At 39.9% G+C, this 19,796-nt stretch overlaps 1 protein-coding gene across 2 annotated transcripts in view; it reads left to right on the forward strand.

The window, feature by feature from the left end:
• Positions 1-19,796, forward strand: part of NEK10 (NIMA related kinase 10) — a 134,989-nt gene that overhangs the window by 44,441 nt on the left and 70,752 nt on the right. For both annotated transcript variants that reach the window (XM_038770266.1, XM_038770259.1), the window contains exons 14-22: positions 1,858-1,919; positions 4,002-4,079; positions 6,741-6,805; positions 7,563-7,665; positions 7,753-7,881; positions 8,452-8,589; positions 10,920-10,965; positions 12,365-12,486; positions 12,630-12,732. In XM_038770266.1, the coding sequence (XP_038626194.1) occupies positions 1,858-1,919; positions 4,002-4,079; positions 6,741-6,805; positions 7,563-7,665; positions 7,753-7,881; positions 8,452-8,589; positions 10,920-10,965; positions 12,365-12,486; positions 12,630-12,732 (846 nt within the window). The remainder of the gene's footprint in view (positions 1-1,857; positions 1,920-4,001; positions 4,080-6,740; positions 6,806-7,562; positions 7,666-7,752; positions 7,882-8,451; positions 8,590-10,919; positions 10,966-12,364; positions 12,487-12,629; positions 12,733-19,796) is intronic.

Raw genomic sequence — 19,796 nt, forward strand, 5'->3', positions numbered from 1 at the left:
GGAGAAGTGAAGTGACTTGCCCAAAGTCACACAGCTGACAATTGGCAGAGCTGGGATTTGAACTCATGACCTCGGACTCCAAAGCCTGGGCTCTTTCCACTGAGCCACGCTGCCTCTCTAGAAGGGGACCCAGAACTGAGCCTTGAGGGATTCCCACAGTGGGAGTGTGGGAGACAGAGGAGACGCCTGCTAAAGAGACTGAGAATGAGCAGCCACAGAGATAGGGAGTACAGTGTCAGTGAAGCCAAGGTTAGATAATGTTTCCAGGAGAAGGGGGTGGTCCACAATGTCAAAGGCAGCTGAGAAGTCAAGGAGGGTTAAGATGGAGTAGAGGCCATAGGATTTAGAAAGAAGGAGGTCATTGGTGACCTCTGAGAGGGCAGCTTCCATGGAGAGATGGAGGCAGAAGTCAGATAGGACAGGCTCAAGGAGCAAATTGGTGGAGAGGAAGTGGGAGGCAGCAGTTGTGGATGACTTGTTCAAGGAGTCTGGAGAGGAATTGTAGGAGGGAGATGGAGTGATAACTGGAGGGAGCACTGGGGTTAGTGGATGGCTATTTTATGATAGGGGATATATGAGCATGTTTGAAAACAGTGGGTAAAAAGCCTTTGGAAAATGTAAACAGTTGAAAATGGCAGTCAGGGAAGGAGGAAGAGAGGGAGTCAGAAGCCTAGGAGGAGGGGGCAGATTTTGATAGGAGGCAGGAGCTCTCCTTTTGAGATGGGAAAGTTGTAGAAGGGGTAGAAGAGGGAGAAATGAGGGAGGAGTAAGGGAGATTTTTAGGGAGATCAAACCTGATGATTTCAGTTTTATCCTCCAGGAGGAAATCCAGACATCAGGTGTATCTTGTCCATCAGAAGTTCATCCTCACCTGCTCTAACTCTGTCCTCTCCTCTTCCCGGCAACATTATTTTCCCATCTTTTTTGACTCCCATACCCATTGCCCACAACAGCTGTTTCAAACAGTTTATTCCCTCCTCAAACCCCTTGTCCACCCTCCATCACCCCCAACTCCACACACCATCTCTTGCTCCTTTTCATTCATTCAATCGTATTTATTGAGCGCTTACTGTGTGCAGAGCACTATACTAAGTGCTTGGGACATACAAGTTGGCAACATACAGAGATGGTCCCTGCCCAACAATGGGCTCATAGTCTAGAAGGGGGAGACAGACAACAAAACAAAACATGTGGACAGGTGTCAAGTCATCAGAACAAATAGAATTAAAGCTAAAGGCACATCATTAACAAAATAAATAGAATATTAAATATGTACAAGTAAAATAGAGTAATAAATCTGTACAAACATATATACAGGTGCTGGGGGTGGTGGGGAAGGAGGTAGGGCAGGGGGATGGGGAGGAGGAGAGGAAACAGGGGGCTCAGTCTGGGAAGGCCTCTTGGAGGAGGTGAGCTCTCAGTAGGTCTTTGAAGGGAGGAAGAGAGCTAGCTTGGCGGATATGTGGAGGGAGGGCATTCCAGGCCAGGGGAAGGACGTAGACCGGGGGTCATACTTCACTGATAAAACTGAAATCATCACTCTCATTAAGTGTGCTACAAGAGGCACCTTTATTTCTCAGGAATGTTGGACAGAAACACCTTTCCTTTGCCAAGGTGTGAGAGTTGGATTTTCTTAGTACAGCACAGATGTCTTCACTGCAGTGCACATAAACATATTTTAAATATGAAGGTAAAAATGTAAGCATTACAGGCCATTTTACAAATCTCTAAAACTGTGGACAATGCGAAGGGAGAGTATTGCTTTTGTAAGGAAACTCCCCCATGAAATTTAATTATCATCGTAAAATGAATGAATTTGGATAAATATTTTCTATCATGATTTACGTTTCCTTATAGCCTGCTGTGCTGCCCTGACTGAACTGGTGCTCAATGATACAAATGCCCACCAAGTTGTACAGGTAGGAGGGTGTTTCACTTATGCTGGTAAATATATGATTGAAGCATTTTTTACGTGCAAGACCTTGAGAGATCATCTAGTTCATTCCCTTGCCTCAGTGAGCCAGCTTCATCTTCTCCCCCGGACTTCCCTCTAAATGATAGACTTTCTTATCCCTGCCACTTCTTCCTTCACTCTGCCACCTGTTGGATTCAAAGTTCTTTAGTGTGTCTTGGATCAAGTTTACAAGCCATAAGGCTGAATATGGCATTCAGTCAAAGCTTTTTTTCCCCAGGATTTGTGATGGACTAAACAGGGAAACATTTCTAGCACTTCCAGGCAGTTCTCAAGTGCTTAAGAGTTGAGCTATAAACAGGAAAAGAACAAGGGGATGGCTAAAACAGATTTAGACACTCTAGATAGAAAATATTCCTTTCTTACACAGACACAAACAAGCAGGCTAACTTGGATGCTCGGAATTCTGAGAGTGTGTATTCACAAGCCTCCAGACAAGTATGGTGCCCAGGCTTGATGGTAACTCAGCAGAGACAAAAAGTTTCCACTCTTGCGATTAAAGGCTCTTCCTGGCTTGTTGATCAAATCTCTTTCTTAGAGGGTTCTGGGAAACGTTGGCCCCTGGTGCTCTAAAAATGTTTCCTACTTTTCCTTTAGGCCGTTTGGCCTCAGTCCCCCCTCCAACTGAAGCATGAGTGTTTTCTCAACCAGGCTGCGCTCACAACTCCCCTCATCAATCTATCTTTGTAATCATTAGTCTCATTTGCTGACACTGGAGTTCTAATCTCTGCTTTCTAGTTTTAAGTAAAACCTTGCCCGAAGGCGGTGGAATGAGCTGGATGAATTCTGATGGTTCCTTCCAGGACTACAAAATGCATGATTAATTAGGCACCTAGTGACATACCAGGTGCCCAGTTTATATATACATTATGTAGTTTCTGAATCACAGCTCAGGGGTTCAGAGGCTTAATAAAGGTGAGTCTTGTCCATTGTATCCCACTCCTCCAAATCTAGTTTAGGCCTAATGTCCCTTCATTTAATTTAATTTAGAGGTGGGGTGTTTTTCATCCCCTGGGAGATCCAAGAGCAATGGGCTTACTCCTGGGGAACTGCTAGTAGGAATTTCCACAACCACTGCATCCCAGACTCACTCACCCCAAGGCTTGCCCTGGTTTTCTCTTTAAAAAAAAAGTCAACATTTTTTTCAACCATAATAATGTAAATACTGATCATAGATGTATGGACAGGCATTGGATTTCTGACACAGTCCGGTCCTGAAAACTGTGTATTGTTGGGAAATGTTTGTCAGAATCAGTTGTCTCCTAAACCCAATTTATGACTGGGGGATGGTTTCTGAACAAATAGATCAGATGTTCTGTTTTTACCAAATGACTCAGGATTGGGTATTCAACTATAGATGAGTTATATAATTACAGACATGTATTTATATTGAGTCGGAGAGGAGAGACAAAATTCACTGGAAGTAAAATGGATTTGTCTGTTTTTCAGCTGGTCTGTCCCCAAATTGGGATTTGGGCACTATTATAGTCCTTATAGTTTTTGGTTGTTGTTTTTTTTTTTAAAGCACATACCTTCCTTATACCTCAGCTTTTGTTGCCAAGACCCATAGTGTGGAAGTGGCCCCCTTGCTTAGCATTTTAGCTATTATGATTTACTGTAATCCTGCACCTATAATGGATGTATTACAGGCAGTAAAAAGCAAATTTTACAGTCCTGGTATTAGATATGGAGAGTATATTTATGTGGAGGTCATGCAGGATCTAAAAGTTGATTTTGAAAGTAAAGTTTACGTATGTTATGATCCAATTTAAAATATTTCTATTTGTGAAACTCCATTTTAGGAGTTTCAGAGTGTTTATCTCTTACGAGTGTGAAATCTTCAGGTATTTTACTATTTTTTTCTGAGATGACCGTGCTGTATTTTCAATTGCAAACCCTCTGACCTGGCCTGTTATATTGCTCAGGATTTTGAAAATCAGTGCATCGTTGAAATGGGAGCTTTGTTACCTTTGGTTCTCCACTGCAGAATTAATATCACTGTTTACATGACTGTATGTTTTTCTTGCAGGAAAATGGTGTCTATATAATAGCAAAACTAATTTTACCAAATAAACAAGGGAGTGCAGCAAAAACAAGTTTATTACAGGTATACGTGAATTCAGATTTCTGCAATAATGGTGCATGATCAAATTGGGGAATCTGGTAAAGTTGATATATAATTTCTGGCTTTGATTATGAAACAATTTACAATTTTAAAAAATGTATTATGGGAATGATGTAGAAACATGAGGTAAATTTTGACTAGATCAGCCCCTTGCAGTTTTATGGGCATTAAATCAAAAGAATGCTTTAATTCTGTAGAATCCCACCAGTCCACCAGTCTTTCTCACATGGAATTTACCCCTTTTAGGTTTTCAGGAAGATCTAGTTCAGCTTTGAGGAAAAGTTGGCCATCCAACTTTTCAGATAAGAAATTTCACCTGATTCCAGTTCAAACTAAGGCTCATTTCTGATATTGCAGTCTATTTAGGATTTTTCAATTCCCTCAGCTTCTTTTTTCAGCTCTTCATGATCTTAACCTATGAACACAAACTGCAGCCTGAGGTTTATAGAGGTTGGGAACAGTTAGTCTTGTAGACCATGGGGCCTTAGTAGATTATGTATAAGGCCAAATTGACACAGCAGCTGGGCCAACTGTCATAGTTGTTTTTGTTGATGTGGACGAGATATTTGTAAGCTTGCTGACTATGCAATGAGCATTAATTGTGATTGTTAATAAATACTTTGGAAAAATGAGATCATTTTAAAAGTGATGAATGGCAAATGAATCCATAGGTAAAGTGAATATTTTGAATGCTGTCTTAGTACATCATTGTCGAGGAAAGTTACTTTCAGTTTTTTGCATTCATCCCTCCTTGAAGGCAAACCATGCCAAAGAATTGGTGATATTGCTGTTTTGAGTAATGCCGTAGCTCAAGAAGAATATTTTAACAATTCTCTTAGGATTCCAAGTTTTATATTTAGCTGTCAGCCACTGTAAACATATTGTTAGGGAATTTGCATCTCTCTAATTGGTCTAGATGGAGTTTTCCGATACACAGAAATATTTTAATACTTTTTGCTTTAAGATCCTAAATTACATTTTTAAAGACATTTACTTGATTTTAAATTTCATTGGTAGAATGTACTGGATTTACTTTTATATTTAATTTTTGTCAGTTATTAGTATCAAATAAGCCCTTATAAATGGGACTGAGCTAAACAGAGGGAGAAGAGAAGAGGAGGAAAGAAGAAGGGGAAGAGAGGAGAAAGAACTTGTTTGTAGTTGTCATTTGAGAAGGAGATAGGTGGCACCCATGGGCACTGGAGAAGTGGTGAGAACAGTTCCAGCTTGCCTTGTCATCTAGTGGGGACAACTTGTACTTCCCAAGCACTTAGTACAGTGCTCTGCACACAGTAAGGGCTCAATAAATACTGGGTGCTCAATACTAAGTGCTCAATAAATACAACTGAATGAATGAATGGGGACAATGAAAACTCCCTACTGGTCCCCAGGTTGGGGAAAGCAGGATCCTTTTGTCAGAGGGCAAGGAGTTAAGCTGCTATCTTGGCTCCACCTCAGTCCTTTTCCTGCTCAAATGCAGGGCAGGCCAGCTACTTCCTGCCCCAAAAGCAGCGGGGGTGAAAGTAATGGCATCACTCTCATGATGTTGAGTCTGTGGGGGCCCAGGCTCAAGAAGCTATATTTGAACCAAATATGGCTCATGAGCCATATAGGTTGCCTGCCCCAGTTTAGAGGGTGATTCTGTACTGCTGTAAAAGCTCAGGGATCAATTTTAGTTCAGTCCTCTTTGTTTTGAAGATTTGGGGGTGAGTATTAATGTAGATTATTCTATTTGAAGAAAACTAAAAAAGCCAAGAAGGAAGCGAAGCAGCGTGATATAGTGAAGAGAGCACAAGCCTGGAAGTCTGAGGACCTGGGTTCTAATCCTAGCCCCACCATTTGTCTGCTTCGAGACCGTGGTCTAGTCACTTAGCTTCTCTGTGCCTGTTACCCCCCTCTGTAAAATGAGGATTAAGACTTTGAGCCCCATGAAACATGGAATGTGTCCAACCTGATTAACTTGTATCTACTCCAGTGTTTAGTACAATGCCTGACACATAGTAAGTGCTTAATAAATGCCATCTAAAAAAATAGTTCCTCAAGAGACCAGTTTTTTCAGATTTTGAATCCTTTGTCACTGAGGCTATTTTCAAATTTCTTCTCTTGTAACGGTTTCTCAGAGAAACTTGAAAATACTTACAAATCATTATGATTTGTTCAATAAGGTGAATCAAGTCCCTGTTGATTCTTAGATCTTTTGCTTTCTCTTAGTGTTGATATATGGTCAAATGAAAAAAAAAGATACAAAAAACAAGGGAGAAATTTCCCAAACTATATTTTTAATAAGACAAACACCAAACGCCAGTGTTTGTCTTGGTTTCATTGATAAAGTATATTTCTTTACATTATTGGGTAAAATAATTCAAACAAAAGAATGACTGCTTACTTTTTCTTCTTGTGCGGTTATTACACTCTGTTACTCAAATTGTGATATAAAAATAATGACATTGGTTAAGCACTTATTATGTACCAAGCATAGTACTAAGTGCTGAAGTAAGTACAAGATAATCAGGTTAGACACATTCCCTGTCGCACATGAGGTTTACAGTCCACAGTATCCACTTAGAGATTGTATCAAAGTCTTTTAGATTTGCTTGCATTACTCCACTTAATTTAAAAGGAATCACTGCTTTTATTTTACAGTGTTATGCTTTTAGAGCCTTGAGGTTTCTCTTCAGTATGGAAAGAAATAGACATCTCTTTAAAAGGTACATATCTATAAAGACTAAGAATCAGTGTGATCATTTTGCAAAGGTTGATAATGTCTTAAAACTGTGGGGCCAGTTTTCAAATGTAATGATTAATTTTCAAGAAAAAGAAAAAAAAAGTCCAAAAGTGTTCTGATGCGAAAACATTGGTTTCGAAGTGTGACAAAGTTATAAACAAGTGACTAGTGAATTAGGATAGATATAAAATGACTATATGATTGTAACTTTTACTAGTAATGATTTGGGGTGACTTAATTTTCCATTTAAAGATTTGAAGCTGATCTATTCAATGTCTTGAATAATAGGACTAAATTTTTCAACTTTGCGGTGCTGTGTAAAAAGGCTGGCATTCATTATCCTAAGATGAGGTTTGCCGACAATAGCATTGGGGGGAAAAATAATATTAAAGATAGTAGCCAAAAGACACCACTTTTGGAGAAAAACTCAACCATTTAGATGATTAAATTATTTTAAGCTTCCCCATCCCCCTCCCCCCCACCAAAAAAAAGATCCTCCTGGAATATCATGCAGTTGGGACAAAAAGATAATAATAGTACTCTCTTGGATTTGTATGGCACATTTATTCCAGGAATTCCAAAGCATTTCCAACACATTGTCTGTCTATGATAAAGGGAGAGTTTAGTTTTTTCCATTTTATAAAAAAAGTTAAATGATGAGCCTACATCGTGTAATAGCAGCAGAGCTGAGACTTAGGAGACTGAAATTAATCAATTTGTGTCTACATTTTTTTGTGCAGACTTTTCCCCACTGACTTGTTTGAGGTCTTCATTGATGTGGGACATTATGTACGTGACATCAGTTCTTATGAAGAGCTAGTTTCAAAGTTAAATTCATTATTGGTAAGTGCTAAAGTTTTAAGACTTTGGCGTCTTAAGATTTTTGCACTATAAGTCATTGTAATTGTGTATGCCCTTTTTTATGATCAGGAAGATCAACTGAAGCAAATTTCAGAAAATATTGAAAACGTTAATCAGAATAAAACCCCTACAAAATTCATAGGAAACTATGCAATTTTAGATCATCTGGGGAGTGGAGCTTTTGGATGTGTTTATAAGGTAAGTTAGTTTTGTTGAAGTGGTATCAAAAGATAGTTAATTGTCTCACACATGTCGGGCTTGTTGACTCAACCTTTGTCACAGATACTACATGGGGGTGGGAGGTCTGTTTATCAAAAGCATAGTTAGTACTCAAAGATAAAAAAAATTCACCAATCTTATAAGTAAATCAGTTTCAATTACCAGTTCTATGAGATGTCTTGTTTTCTGGGAATAATAAATCCTAATTACCGTTTTTATGCTTCTTAGCATCCATTTCCTCTAACAAGAAGTGGAAAATTTCTGCTCTGATGAGAGACAAATGATAGAAATGTATCCCAGTGTTTCTGTACTACTCCCCGCAGGGACTCTAAACAGCTCTTTAGGGTGTTCAACCAAACCCTGATGAGTATTGCAAGCAGTCTGTGAGGCACTAACACCTTTCAACTAAGCACACTATGAATACAGTTGAAAAAATAATTTTAAAATTTTTGAGGTGGAGTTAGGTATTTAATTAATTGTATGGCTTTGATTATTTGGTCACTGAGCTGTTTTTCTTGCTCATTATTGGTATTCTGTTGTTTTTCCCAGGTTAGAAAACACAATGGTCAAAATCTTGTGGCAATGAAAGAGGTTAACCTTCATAATCCAGTATTTGGAAAGGATAAAAAGGATCGAGATAGCAGTGTAAAGAACATTGTTTCCGAATTGACAATAATTAAAGAGCAGGTATGTGATTTTTTTTTTCCCCATTCCTGTAGAATTTAAAATCAATCAAACATCATCAGTTTGTATTTATTTTCAGTAGATCAGTAATCTCCTTGTAGACTCGAAAATTAGAAGATGGTTAATTAAGGATTATTTTAATATTGACCTATTTTTTTGGTTTCCAAATGGTTTTTAGAGCCCAGCTTGGCCCAGCTGGTTGGTATTGCCCTTTTTGCCAGTTTAAATATTTGGTAAGAGGTGAGGTTAACTGGGGAGAAGTGGGGAAGGGGCTCTGAGACTCTGGTGGGGGCCAGCTGTTAAAAGGAAGAAGTTGGAGGGTACAAGTTTCTAAAACTTGAACTGATGCACAGAATTCATTCTGGAACTAAAGCTCCATGCCAAAGGCTGTTACATCTGATGAACCCCTTCTGTGATGCCCTGTGTGAGAAGCAGTCCCAAGACATTCACTTTTATCAGGCATTTCAGGATAATTTGTTTCTTGGTTACCTATATAAGAATCAAATTTCACTTCTGACCTCAAATTTTTTGGCTTTTGTCAAGTACAGCCAAACTGTTAACACTGTATAAATTATAGCTTATTAAATGTAAAACAGATATTTCAGAGGGGGAGTTATTTTGTTAGGTCTGTGAGAGCCCCTTGTAGGTAAAATGCTGGCATGATATCAGGCACTACCAGTGAAACATTATGTCAGAGCATTGTTTGAGAAGAAGGAATATACATTTTAGAAAAAGAAACTATTTTCCTGGACAATACAAGGATATGCTGGTTTCTTCCTTCTCCTGACATATTGCACATATATTGTTATGATCATTTATGTTGATTCATTAGCATATGGTGGTTTAATTGTTCCTTCACAGCTGTTTGTATAACATCGGGATGTAGTTAAGGAACATTATAAATATATAACAAAGTAGTTTTATTTTCAAATTCATAGTAAGTGAGCAAGAAAACAACCTAGGATGAGTGAATTAAAAATAGCTAATTAACCAGTTAGCAGAATGGCTATTTTATGTGATCAGAATTGTAAAAAAAATTTAAATGAGCAAACGTACAATTATAGTGGAGCCAATTAAACAGTGTTTCCCAGCAATGTAGAGGCTTGACCGTTGGCTTCCAATCTCCAAAAGTTTTCATTTAAACTGGGGATTAAGTAGGGATTCCTATTATTGAGTCCAGAGCCATTGCCTCGAGACCTAACTCAGTGGAACTCTAGCCCACCCCCTATTTATAGTTTAATCAAGCAATCAGTTGTATTTATTGAATGCTTACTAAACACTTGGTTTAAAGTGGCCTAGCCACTTATCTCCTGGGGAGACAAAGCAGGGGTATTTGAAATCCCAGTAACATATGAACAGGATCAATTGTTCCATTTACAGCTTATAAACCTGGGCAGCCTGATCTTTGAACCCTCTAGCATTGCCTCAAAAAGCTGAGAAATGATGGCTGAAGAGAGAGAAGCCTGTGAAGGAGTGAATCACAGGAGAAGGGTTCTGGGTGGGATGTTATAATGCCAAGAAGAGTCCTGAGGAGAGGTCGATATTGGGAAAGGAAGGAAGAAACAACAGAAGGAAAGGGAAGACATTATTTTAAGACCGTGGTAGAGTGGCCAAGGACTGACTGGGCCAGGAAGTGAAAGTAATGAGAAGGCATGGGGAACAGGAAAAGAATCAGGGGTGGTCATAGAAACAGAATGGAGGACTAGTGATTATCTGTTGTTCTTCCCTCAGAAGAGGGGGTTCTTTAGTCAGGAAGGCATGTTTCCAGAGCTAGTCTAGCCCTAGGCAGTTCAGATGTTCTATGTTCCTTGGGCCTTAGCACAAAATTAATATGACTGACCTGGAAGTACTTCCAACTTTGATATGCTTTCATAAGAGGGAAATAAAAAGGGTCACAAAACTCTCAACTATTTGTTTTGACGTTTTATTCTTTCAGGTCTTTGTTTCCAAATATGAGCCTTGAATAGGAAGGAGCCTGGCCTAGTGGAAATATCATAGGCCTGTGAGTCAGAGAACCTGAATTCTAATCCTGACTCCGCCACTTGGTTGCCATGTGACCCTGCGCAAGTCACTTAATTTCTCTGTGACTCAGTTTCCTCAGCTGTAAAATGGGGATGAAATACCGATTCTCTCCCTCCTAGAGTGTAAGTCTCATGTGGGACAGGGACCGTGTCTCACCTGAGTGACTTATATCTACCCCAGTGCTTAGAACAGTGCTTGACACTTAACAACTACAGTAATAATAATAATGAAATCTAGTCAGTTTTTTCAAACTGAGCAGTATTTTGAACACTTTTACAATATCTTCATTATTTCTATTTCTTTTATTGTAGCTCCATCATCCTAATGTTGTTCGCTATTATAAAACATTTCTGGAAAGTAAGTATGAATTACCATAATATTTATAATGAATGCAAGGTCTGTAATTAAAATGCAGGCACTAACTGAAGGAAAATGGTATGATCTAGGAAGTCAGGGAAGATACATCTGTTCCTGGGCTAATTTTGTGACACTTTGGACAAGTAAAATGACTTATTTGGTCTCATTTTCTCCACTTATTGAGATCCAGTATAAATACAGGTTAGCAGGTATTGGTCAAGTGCCTTTAGACTCAGTGAAAGGTACTATATAAATATGTAAAAATAGTTCTTCGTTATGAGCTATTTTTGAGTCCATTTCTCTGGGGGAGTCTGTCAACGGCTTGCCTATGTGGTTTCCTTGGGAGGAAAAGGAGACTACTTTCCAGTCAATCTGTGTACAGGCCAAGGACAATAACGAATGTCTTTTCACTTGGGTGGTTTTGAGATGTGTGCAGTATAGTGGAGGGAGGTCTGGAGTGTACAGGTGCAATTCTTCTAAGGCCAAATGTCTGTGGTTCTGCTCCCTTGCAATGTGGATAAACATACACCGCTAAGTAGCTCAGCAAGAAATCTCACAGAGTGAGCTTGAAGTACAGAGAAAAGGATACAACTACTACTACTAATAATGGTATTTAAGCGCTTACTATGTGCAAAACACTGTTCTAAGCGCTGGGGAGGTTACAAGGTGATCAGGTTGTCCCATGGGGGGTTCACAATTTTAATCCCCATTTTACAGATGAGGTAACTGAGGCACAGAGAAGTTAAATGACTTGCCCAAAGTCACACAGCTGACAGTTGGCGGAGCAGGGATTTGAACCCATGACCTTTGACTCCAAAGCCCGTGCTCTTTCCACTGAGCCAAAAGCATTTTAAAAAGTACCTCATGGGCTAGTCAATGGAAGGCAGTTATTTCTCCTTCTTCTATGACAAAGCACAAGAATCAATGAAATTAAATTGCAACATGAGAAATTTAGGTTAGTTAAAATGATATGGATTCTGTTCTAAGGATTGGGAGCTATTGGTTTGCTGAGGAATACTAGGTTATTGAGGTCCCTTCCTTGGAGACTTTGTAACCATAGGGTTAATGGTCCGTCCATTCTGCCAGGAGGTAAGGAGGCTCAAGGGTGAATTCAGAGATTTTAATGGTATGTGCTTTTTTTTCCCCTTGTCAACATTTTTGAATTGGGTTTTTCATTTCTTATTGTAAACCCTAATTAAAGTAATGGAAATGAAGGCAGTTCAGTTTTTGTCAGAGCAAAATATCTGCTCAGCTGTTTTTGTATCTGTGTTGAAAGACAGCTTCCATTGATTCATTTAACCTGCAATCACATCCACTTATGTTTTAGGCAAAAATGATGTGGTAAAAGTCATTGCATTTAATATTTTTTGGTTTTGTCATTTCTTCCTATTGTGTGTAGATGACAGGCTATACATAGTTATGGAACTCATAGAAGGAGCACCTCTTGGAGAGCACTTTAGCTCTTTGAAGGAAAAGCAACATCATTTTACCGAAGAAAGAATATGGAATATATTTATTCAAGTAAGGACTCATAGTGTTTTTTAATTACAGTTTTTCTACAAATAACTTTTATGAGCTAATTTCATGGAAACACTTATATTCCACATCATTGAGCTCATAGTTTTTAGGGAAAATAAGATCATTTTTTGTCTTTGTATTTCAAGCTGTGCCTAGCTCTTCGATACTTACATAAGGAGAAGAGGATTGTTCATAGAGATCTCACTCCAAATAATATCATGTTGGGGGATAAGGACAAAGTAACCATTAGTAAGTACGAATTCTATAATCTTATTTCATAACAGGCCTTATTTCAATGGCATCTATTCAGACTACTCTCTTGGTTATTACTTTTCCCCCCATTAGCTATTTCGTAGAATTAAGCCGAACGAACATTATTTCTTTTAGGCCACTGAAAGAGTAATTTTGTTAAGGTAATGGTCTCAAAGGCAATTTTGTAATGGTGTCAAAGAGTTAATGCTTTCCATTGTTCTTAACTTAATAACAATACTAATTATAATAATTATGGTATTTAACTACTTACTGTGTGTCTAGCACTGTTCTAAGCACTGGGGTAGATAAAAGTTAGTAAGGTTGGACACAGTCCCTGCCTCACATGGGGCTAAATAGGCGGCAGGACAGGTTGCTCTCCATTTTACAGATGAGGAAACTGAGTCACAGAAAGTTGTTACTTGCTCAAGGTCACAGAGCAGGCAAGTGGCAGAGGCAGGATTAGACCTCAGATCCTCTTACTCGTAGGCCTGTGCTCTTTCCACTAGTCCATGTTACTTCCGCATGCTACTTACCCCCACGTGTCATTGAATGGTCATTGAACCAGGGAGAATTGCCTTCCCAGTTGTACCCAGGCAAGTGACTACTATTTCCTAGACTGCCCAGCTCCAGGAAATCATGAATTAGGACAGGGCAATCCTAAAACTCCATTCTTTTCCCATCATTTTTCTACCTCCTGCAAATCAAGACATAGAGTGGATTTTTCTCTGCTTCTAAATTCTGGTTTGAGCATACCATCCCATCAGCCATGTCTGTACTCGGGAAGGGCATGGCCTCGTGGGAAGAGCTCTGTCCTGGGAGTCAGAGGGCCTGGGTTCTAATCCCAGCTCTGCCACTGGTTGGCTTTGTGACCTTGGTCATGTCACTTACCTTATCTGTTCCTCCGTTTCCTCATCTGGAAAGTGGAGATTAAAATACCTCTTCTCTCATCCCAGCTCCGCCAATTGTCAGCTGTGTGACTTTGGGCAAGTCACTTAACTTCTCTGTGCCTCAGTGACCTCATCTGTAAAATGGGGATTAAGACTGTGAGCCCCCTGTGGGACAACCTGATCACCTTGTAACCTCCCCAGCGCTTAGAACAGTGCTTTGCACATAGTAAGTGCTTAACAAATGCCATTATTATTATTATTATTACCTACTTAGACTGTGAACCCCTTGTAGGGCAGGTACTGTATTTTACCTGATTATCTTGTATTTACCCAGTTGCTTGGTACCTTGCTTGGCACATAAAAAGGACTTGACAAATGCTGTTAATTGTTACTCTTTTGTTACTTACTTGCTCATTCTTGGGTCTGCTATTTCTATGTCACACTTAGTTTTGCTATTATATCGACTTTATCATTTGTCATTCGGATATGTTTGTCAGTTTATGCTTTCTGCCTCCTCTACTGCGTTGTAAGATCTTCTAGACTGTGAGCCCACTGTTGGTTAGGGACTGTCTCTATATGTTGCCAACTTCTACTTCCCAAGCGCTTAGTTCAGTGCTCTGCACACAGTAAGCGCTCAATAAATACAATTGATTGATTGATCTTCTTGGGCAGGGATAGAATCTTTTACTTCTTTCTTACGTTTTACAAGTACTCTTTACGGTAGTCTACACACTGCGGGCACCGAATAAACATCACTCTTGTCATCGAACAGTTTCTATGGGATGGGGTCAATAGGAGACATTGTTCCTGGTTAGAAGTGGCTGTTTGCCATTCTGAGAGGGAAGAGATCGAGCCAGGGAAAGCTGCCTAGAAGTGGCCCATGTATCGCTCTGAGAGGAAGGAGGAGGAGGGAAATGCTGGAAATGGAAGTCTTCTTGAGCCTTTCTTCATGAATAATCTTCACACTGAGAAGCATTGAGCTAGCCATGTCCTTGTGGTTGATGATGGTGATGATGATGATGGTATTTAAGTGCTTGCTATGTGCCAAGCACTGTTCTAAGCGCTGGTAGCTACAACATAATCAGGTTGTCCCACGTGGGCCTCACAGTCTTCATCCCCATTTTACAGATGAGGTAACTGAGGCACAGAGAAGTGAAGTGACTTGCCCAAGGTCACCTAGCAGACAAGTGTCCTCTGACTCCATTGCCCGTGCTCTTGGCATTACCGTGAGCCCCACATGGGACAACCTCATTACCTTGTATCTCCCCCAGCGCTTAGAACAGTGCTTGGCACATAGTAAGCGCTTAATAAATGTCATCATTAATTAATTAATTAATCATTTAGGCCATGCAGAAGGCAATTAATTAATTAGGCCATGCAGAAGGCAATCACACAAATGGTGTAACGTGGTCCCTGACTAATTATGTGAGAAATTTCTAATAGAAATTCACTGGGTAGAACTCTAGGCCATTTGAACTGTCATAGAATTAGATATTAAGCGTAAGCATGGAAATACAGCATGTGATACTTCAAGTTTCAACCAAACAATGAAACTTGGTAAAAGGTTTGCATCCTGCAAATTTCATAGCATGATACATTTGACTAGTTTCTAGCCATTTCCCTATGAAATCACCGGCAGAAGAATAATGAATTCTTGTCTAGTGCTGATTAATTTCATCATTAATTATGGCTTTATCTGTAACAGGGCAAGTGCCTACATTTTATGCAGGTTTGGTTTTCAGCTCCTCCCTTGTCTCCTGTTAGCTCAGTGCTTCCCAAACCAAGGTTCATTCATGAGGAGGAGCCCAAGGAGATCTCCAGTTCTAGCATTTCCATTCATTCATCCATTCATTATATCATATTTATTGAGTGCTTATTGTGTGCAGAGCACTGTACTAAGTGCTTGGGAGAGTACAATCCCTCCTCCTCTCTCTCAGAGCAATGCATGGGCTTTTTGTACCTGGCTTCCACTGGCCACATCACTTTCCTCTCTGAGTGGTGACCAACACCATCTAACCAGCTCCTTCTGGAAGAAACCTTCTTCCCTCTCAGAACTCTCCTAGGAGGAGCAGCAGTCAGAAACTTTGTTTTTTTTCTGGGTATAGGAGTTGATGGGGAAGGATTCGAAGAACTTTCTGTTGTTGCAGGCCTCAAAAACACATATTTTCTAAATATATGTTCGATTAGACTTCTCAGGGGCCAAAGGGTCTTCATCCCCATTTTACAGATGAGGTAACTGAGGCAGAGAGAAGTGAAGTGACTTGCCCAAGGTCACCTAGCAGGCAGGTGTCCTCTGACTCCCATGCACGTGCTCTTGGCATTACTGTGAGCCCCACGTGGGACAACCTCATTACCTTATATCTTCCCCAGCGCTTAGAACAGTGCTTGGCACATAGTAAGCGCTTAATCAACATCAACAACAGTCGTATTTATTGAGCGCTTACTGTGTGCAGAGCACTGTACTAAGCGCTTGGGAAGTACAAGTTGGCAACATATAGAGACAGTCCCTACCCAACAGTGGGCTCACAGTCTAAAAGGGGGAGACAGAGAACAAAACCAAACATACTAACAAAATAAAATAAATAGAATAGATATGTACAAGTAAAATAAATAAATAAATAGAGTAATAAATACATAAATGCCATTAGTAATTAATTAGTTAATTAGGCCATGGAGAAGGCAATCACACAAATGGAGTAACTAGTAATTAGTCCCTGACTAATTATGTGATAAATTTCTAATAGAAATTCACTGTAAGCATCTTGCGACACACCTGTGAGCTGTGCTACTCATTTTTACTGGGTAGAACTCTAGCCCATTTGAACTGTCATAGAATTAGATATGAAGCGTAAGGGGCAAGGTAACCCTTGGATTTTGATGGTTGGTGTTTGAGATTCGCTTTGAAATGATGTGCATCCAGCCTGCAGTCACTTGTAAAAAGTCCTCTTCCGGCTTTAACATGATGACATAGTCGGTGAAGGCCAGTACTTGTTCAATCAATTAATAGTATTTATTTAGGGCTTAATGTGTGTAGATCTCTGGAGAGAAGCAGCGTGGCTTAGTGGAAAGAGCACGGGCTAGGGAGTCAGAGGTCATGGGTTCTAATCCTGGCTCTGCCACTTCGTTCAATCATATTTATTGAGCGCTTACTGTATGCAGAGCACTGTTCTGTGACCTTGGACAAGTCACATCACTTTCCGGGGCCTCAGTTCCCTCAACTGTAAGATGGGGATTAGGACTGTGAGCCCGATGTGGGACAACCTGATTACCTTGTATCTACCCCAGCGCTTAGAACAGTGCTTGGCACTTAGTAAGCTCTTCACAAATACCATCATTATTAGTGCCTAGAACAGTGATTGGCACATAGTAAATGCTTAACAAATACCATAATAATAATAATTATTATTATTATTACTAAGCGCTTGGGAGAGTACAGTGTAGCAGAGTTGGTAGACCTGTTCCCTGCGCACAATGAACTTACAGTCTAGAGGGAGCATACAATCTAGAGGGGCTTATTTAAATCTGTGCCAGGTTTCTAGTCCCCAGAGGGTTTCCCTGGGAACTCCTGCCTGTCTATCAGAAATCTCCTCTGAGCATGATCAATATTGCATCTCCTAGCTAGTCTGGGAACAACCTCTTATCTGAAGGGGAAGGGAACAGGAAGAGCCTTCAGAAGTAAAACAAAACTGATTCACGGCCCGACAATGTACTCCATGCCTTTACGATTCTAATAATATATCGGAAGAGATAGTTCTTTTATTTCCAAGAAGCAGCACAATTTACTCTCCTTTCTTCTTTATGAGATGAGACTCTTCATCAAAAAATTTATTTTTTTCATTTTCACGGGGTATCTAGTTCAGTAAGAAGCCTTACAAGACCTTTGTATGTAAAATAATAATAATAATGATGGTATTTGTTAAGCACTTACTGTGCGCAAAGCACTGTTCTAAGTGCTAGGGGGGATACAAGGTGATCAGGTTGTCCCCCGTGAGGCTCACAGTCTTAATTCCTGTTTTACAGATGAGGGAACTGGGCACAGAGAAGTTAAGTGACTTGCCCAAAGTCACACAGCTGATAAGTAGAGCCGGGATTAGAACCCATGACCTCTGACTCCCAAGCACGGGCTCTTTCCACTGAGCCATGCTGCTTCTCCTAAAAATGTGCTCCTGTCTTTCACTGAAATACCTCCCAGTAATTGCGTTTTCCTCCCCCCATTATCTCATATTATGAAGCTGAGGGGCTCTAATTTTCCCAACATTAATTATTGAGCCAGTGGAAGGCCTGGAATTAGAATCAAGAATCCCCTGAGTTCTGGCCCTCTATCTAATTATTAGAATGACTGCTAAAAGGTGATATCATTATATGACCCATTTTTCCAAGGATTTTAAAATAGTTTGTTGCCTGAAGGGGCACTAGTATGGCACAGAACTACCCTATGAGCTGTTCTGAGTCCTTTTAAAACAACTTATGTTAGAAACTACAGGACTGAGGTTGATGTTTTCATGTCGGTATTTAATTGGTCTTAAAGTATTTGAAGACAAATAGGTTTTGGATGTAAAATTCCTACCTGCACTTTATATAATGTGCTGAAGCAGCATGGCCTGGGAGTCAGAAGGACATGAGTTCTAATCTCAGCTTTTCCAGTTATCTGTTCGGTGACCTTGGACAAGTCGCTTAACTTTTCTGTGCCTCAGTTACCTCATCTGTAAAATGGGGATTGAGACTGTGAGCCCATTGTAGGACAAGGACTGTACCCAACCCAATTATCGGGTTTGTGCCCCAGCTCTCAGTACAGTGTCTGGCACAGTGTAAGCTCTTAACAAATACCATTATTATTATTATTATCTCCCCTGTCCCCAGGTCTTCTTACTGTTCTCAGTGTCCGAACATGAGCGTTACCGGCAGGGATGAGAGAGTGCCAGGGAGTAATCGTGCATGAGCCAATAGCACCAAAGGTGCCAACTTTTCATTTTGTGAAGAGTGGAGGCAAGGATTTTGGTGGAGTCAGAGTTCAAAGAACTACCAGTCTCAAAGCCACCATTCTGGGTCTTTTTGACCTGGATTGGAAACTCAGAAACCTGGGATAAGTGACGCTGGGCGTCTAACACAAAAAACTGGGGGCAGTCATCACCCCATTCCCCTCCCCACCCCCGGCCCCAGGGTTAGCACCTGTGACTAGTGCTGTAATAATAGGGATGACATTTATTAGGTGCTTATTGTGTAGAAAGTATTGTTATTTAGGGCTCGGAAAGAACACTAATATGGTATTAAACACTGTGTGTAAAACATTGCACTAATAGCTGGGAAGAGTGCTTGGCCTCACATCTAAAATCAGTTCCTCATGCACGTTCTTTGTCCCAAAGTGATGGGTGGAGCTCATTTGTCATTAAGATGGGAATTTTTTTAATATTTAGGGCCTTTTCTATAAATATATGTTTTAGTTCAGGAAGGACTGTCAGTAATTCTGGTGTTAATGTTCACCTAATATGTATGTTTACAGATTCTTTGTAAATTTCTTCAGGCATCATTTTTTTGTTTGGTTGTTTGAAGATTTGTCAGCTCCCACAAAGTATGCTATCAAATTTGTCTTTTCTTGAAAAAGCTAAGAGGTTATGAAGGCCTGTTACCACTAAGGGGCATTCTTGTTTTACATTTACTCTTGCTTTGCAGCTCGACAGCTTGTTTACTATATGATAAAAAAAGGCAGAGGAATACAAAATGATTTCAATCTTTGAGAATAATAAGCTTGAAAGATGAGAAAAAGCACAAAAATTCAAAAAGAAAAGTCACCCAAACTGTTCTTTCTGCTTCTCGTTATGGACCTCTACCTTTCGGGCATTGTCGATGTTAAATTTTATTATCAGTTATGAGTTGTTGTTAATTTCAGAAGGAGAAAGCAATATAATACATATTTAAAATCCAATTTCTTTTGAGATAATATATACTTTTTCAAGGGTTTTTCTTTTTTTTTTTTTTTTTCTGACTTTTGCTCCCATACCTTTTTCGGGCATGACCTAGCTGAATTCACTTGCAGCTGCACAGAACAGCAGGTTCTGCTTGGTGGCAGGTCTGACATATTACAGGAAAAGCCCTTCCACACTCCTGAAATAATATTGCAGAATCACTCCGAAGGAAGAAAGCCAGTGCAAATGAACTTCCCCACCTCCCATGATC

Source organism: Tachyglossus aculeatus, chromosome 2, assembly GCF_015852505.1.
Source record: "Tachyglossus aculeatus isolate mTacAcu1 chromosome 2, mTacAcu1.pri, whole genome shotgun sequence".
Lineage (NCBI taxonomy): Eukaryota > Metazoa > Chordata > Mammalia > Monotremata > Tachyglossidae > Tachyglossus > Tachyglossus aculeatus.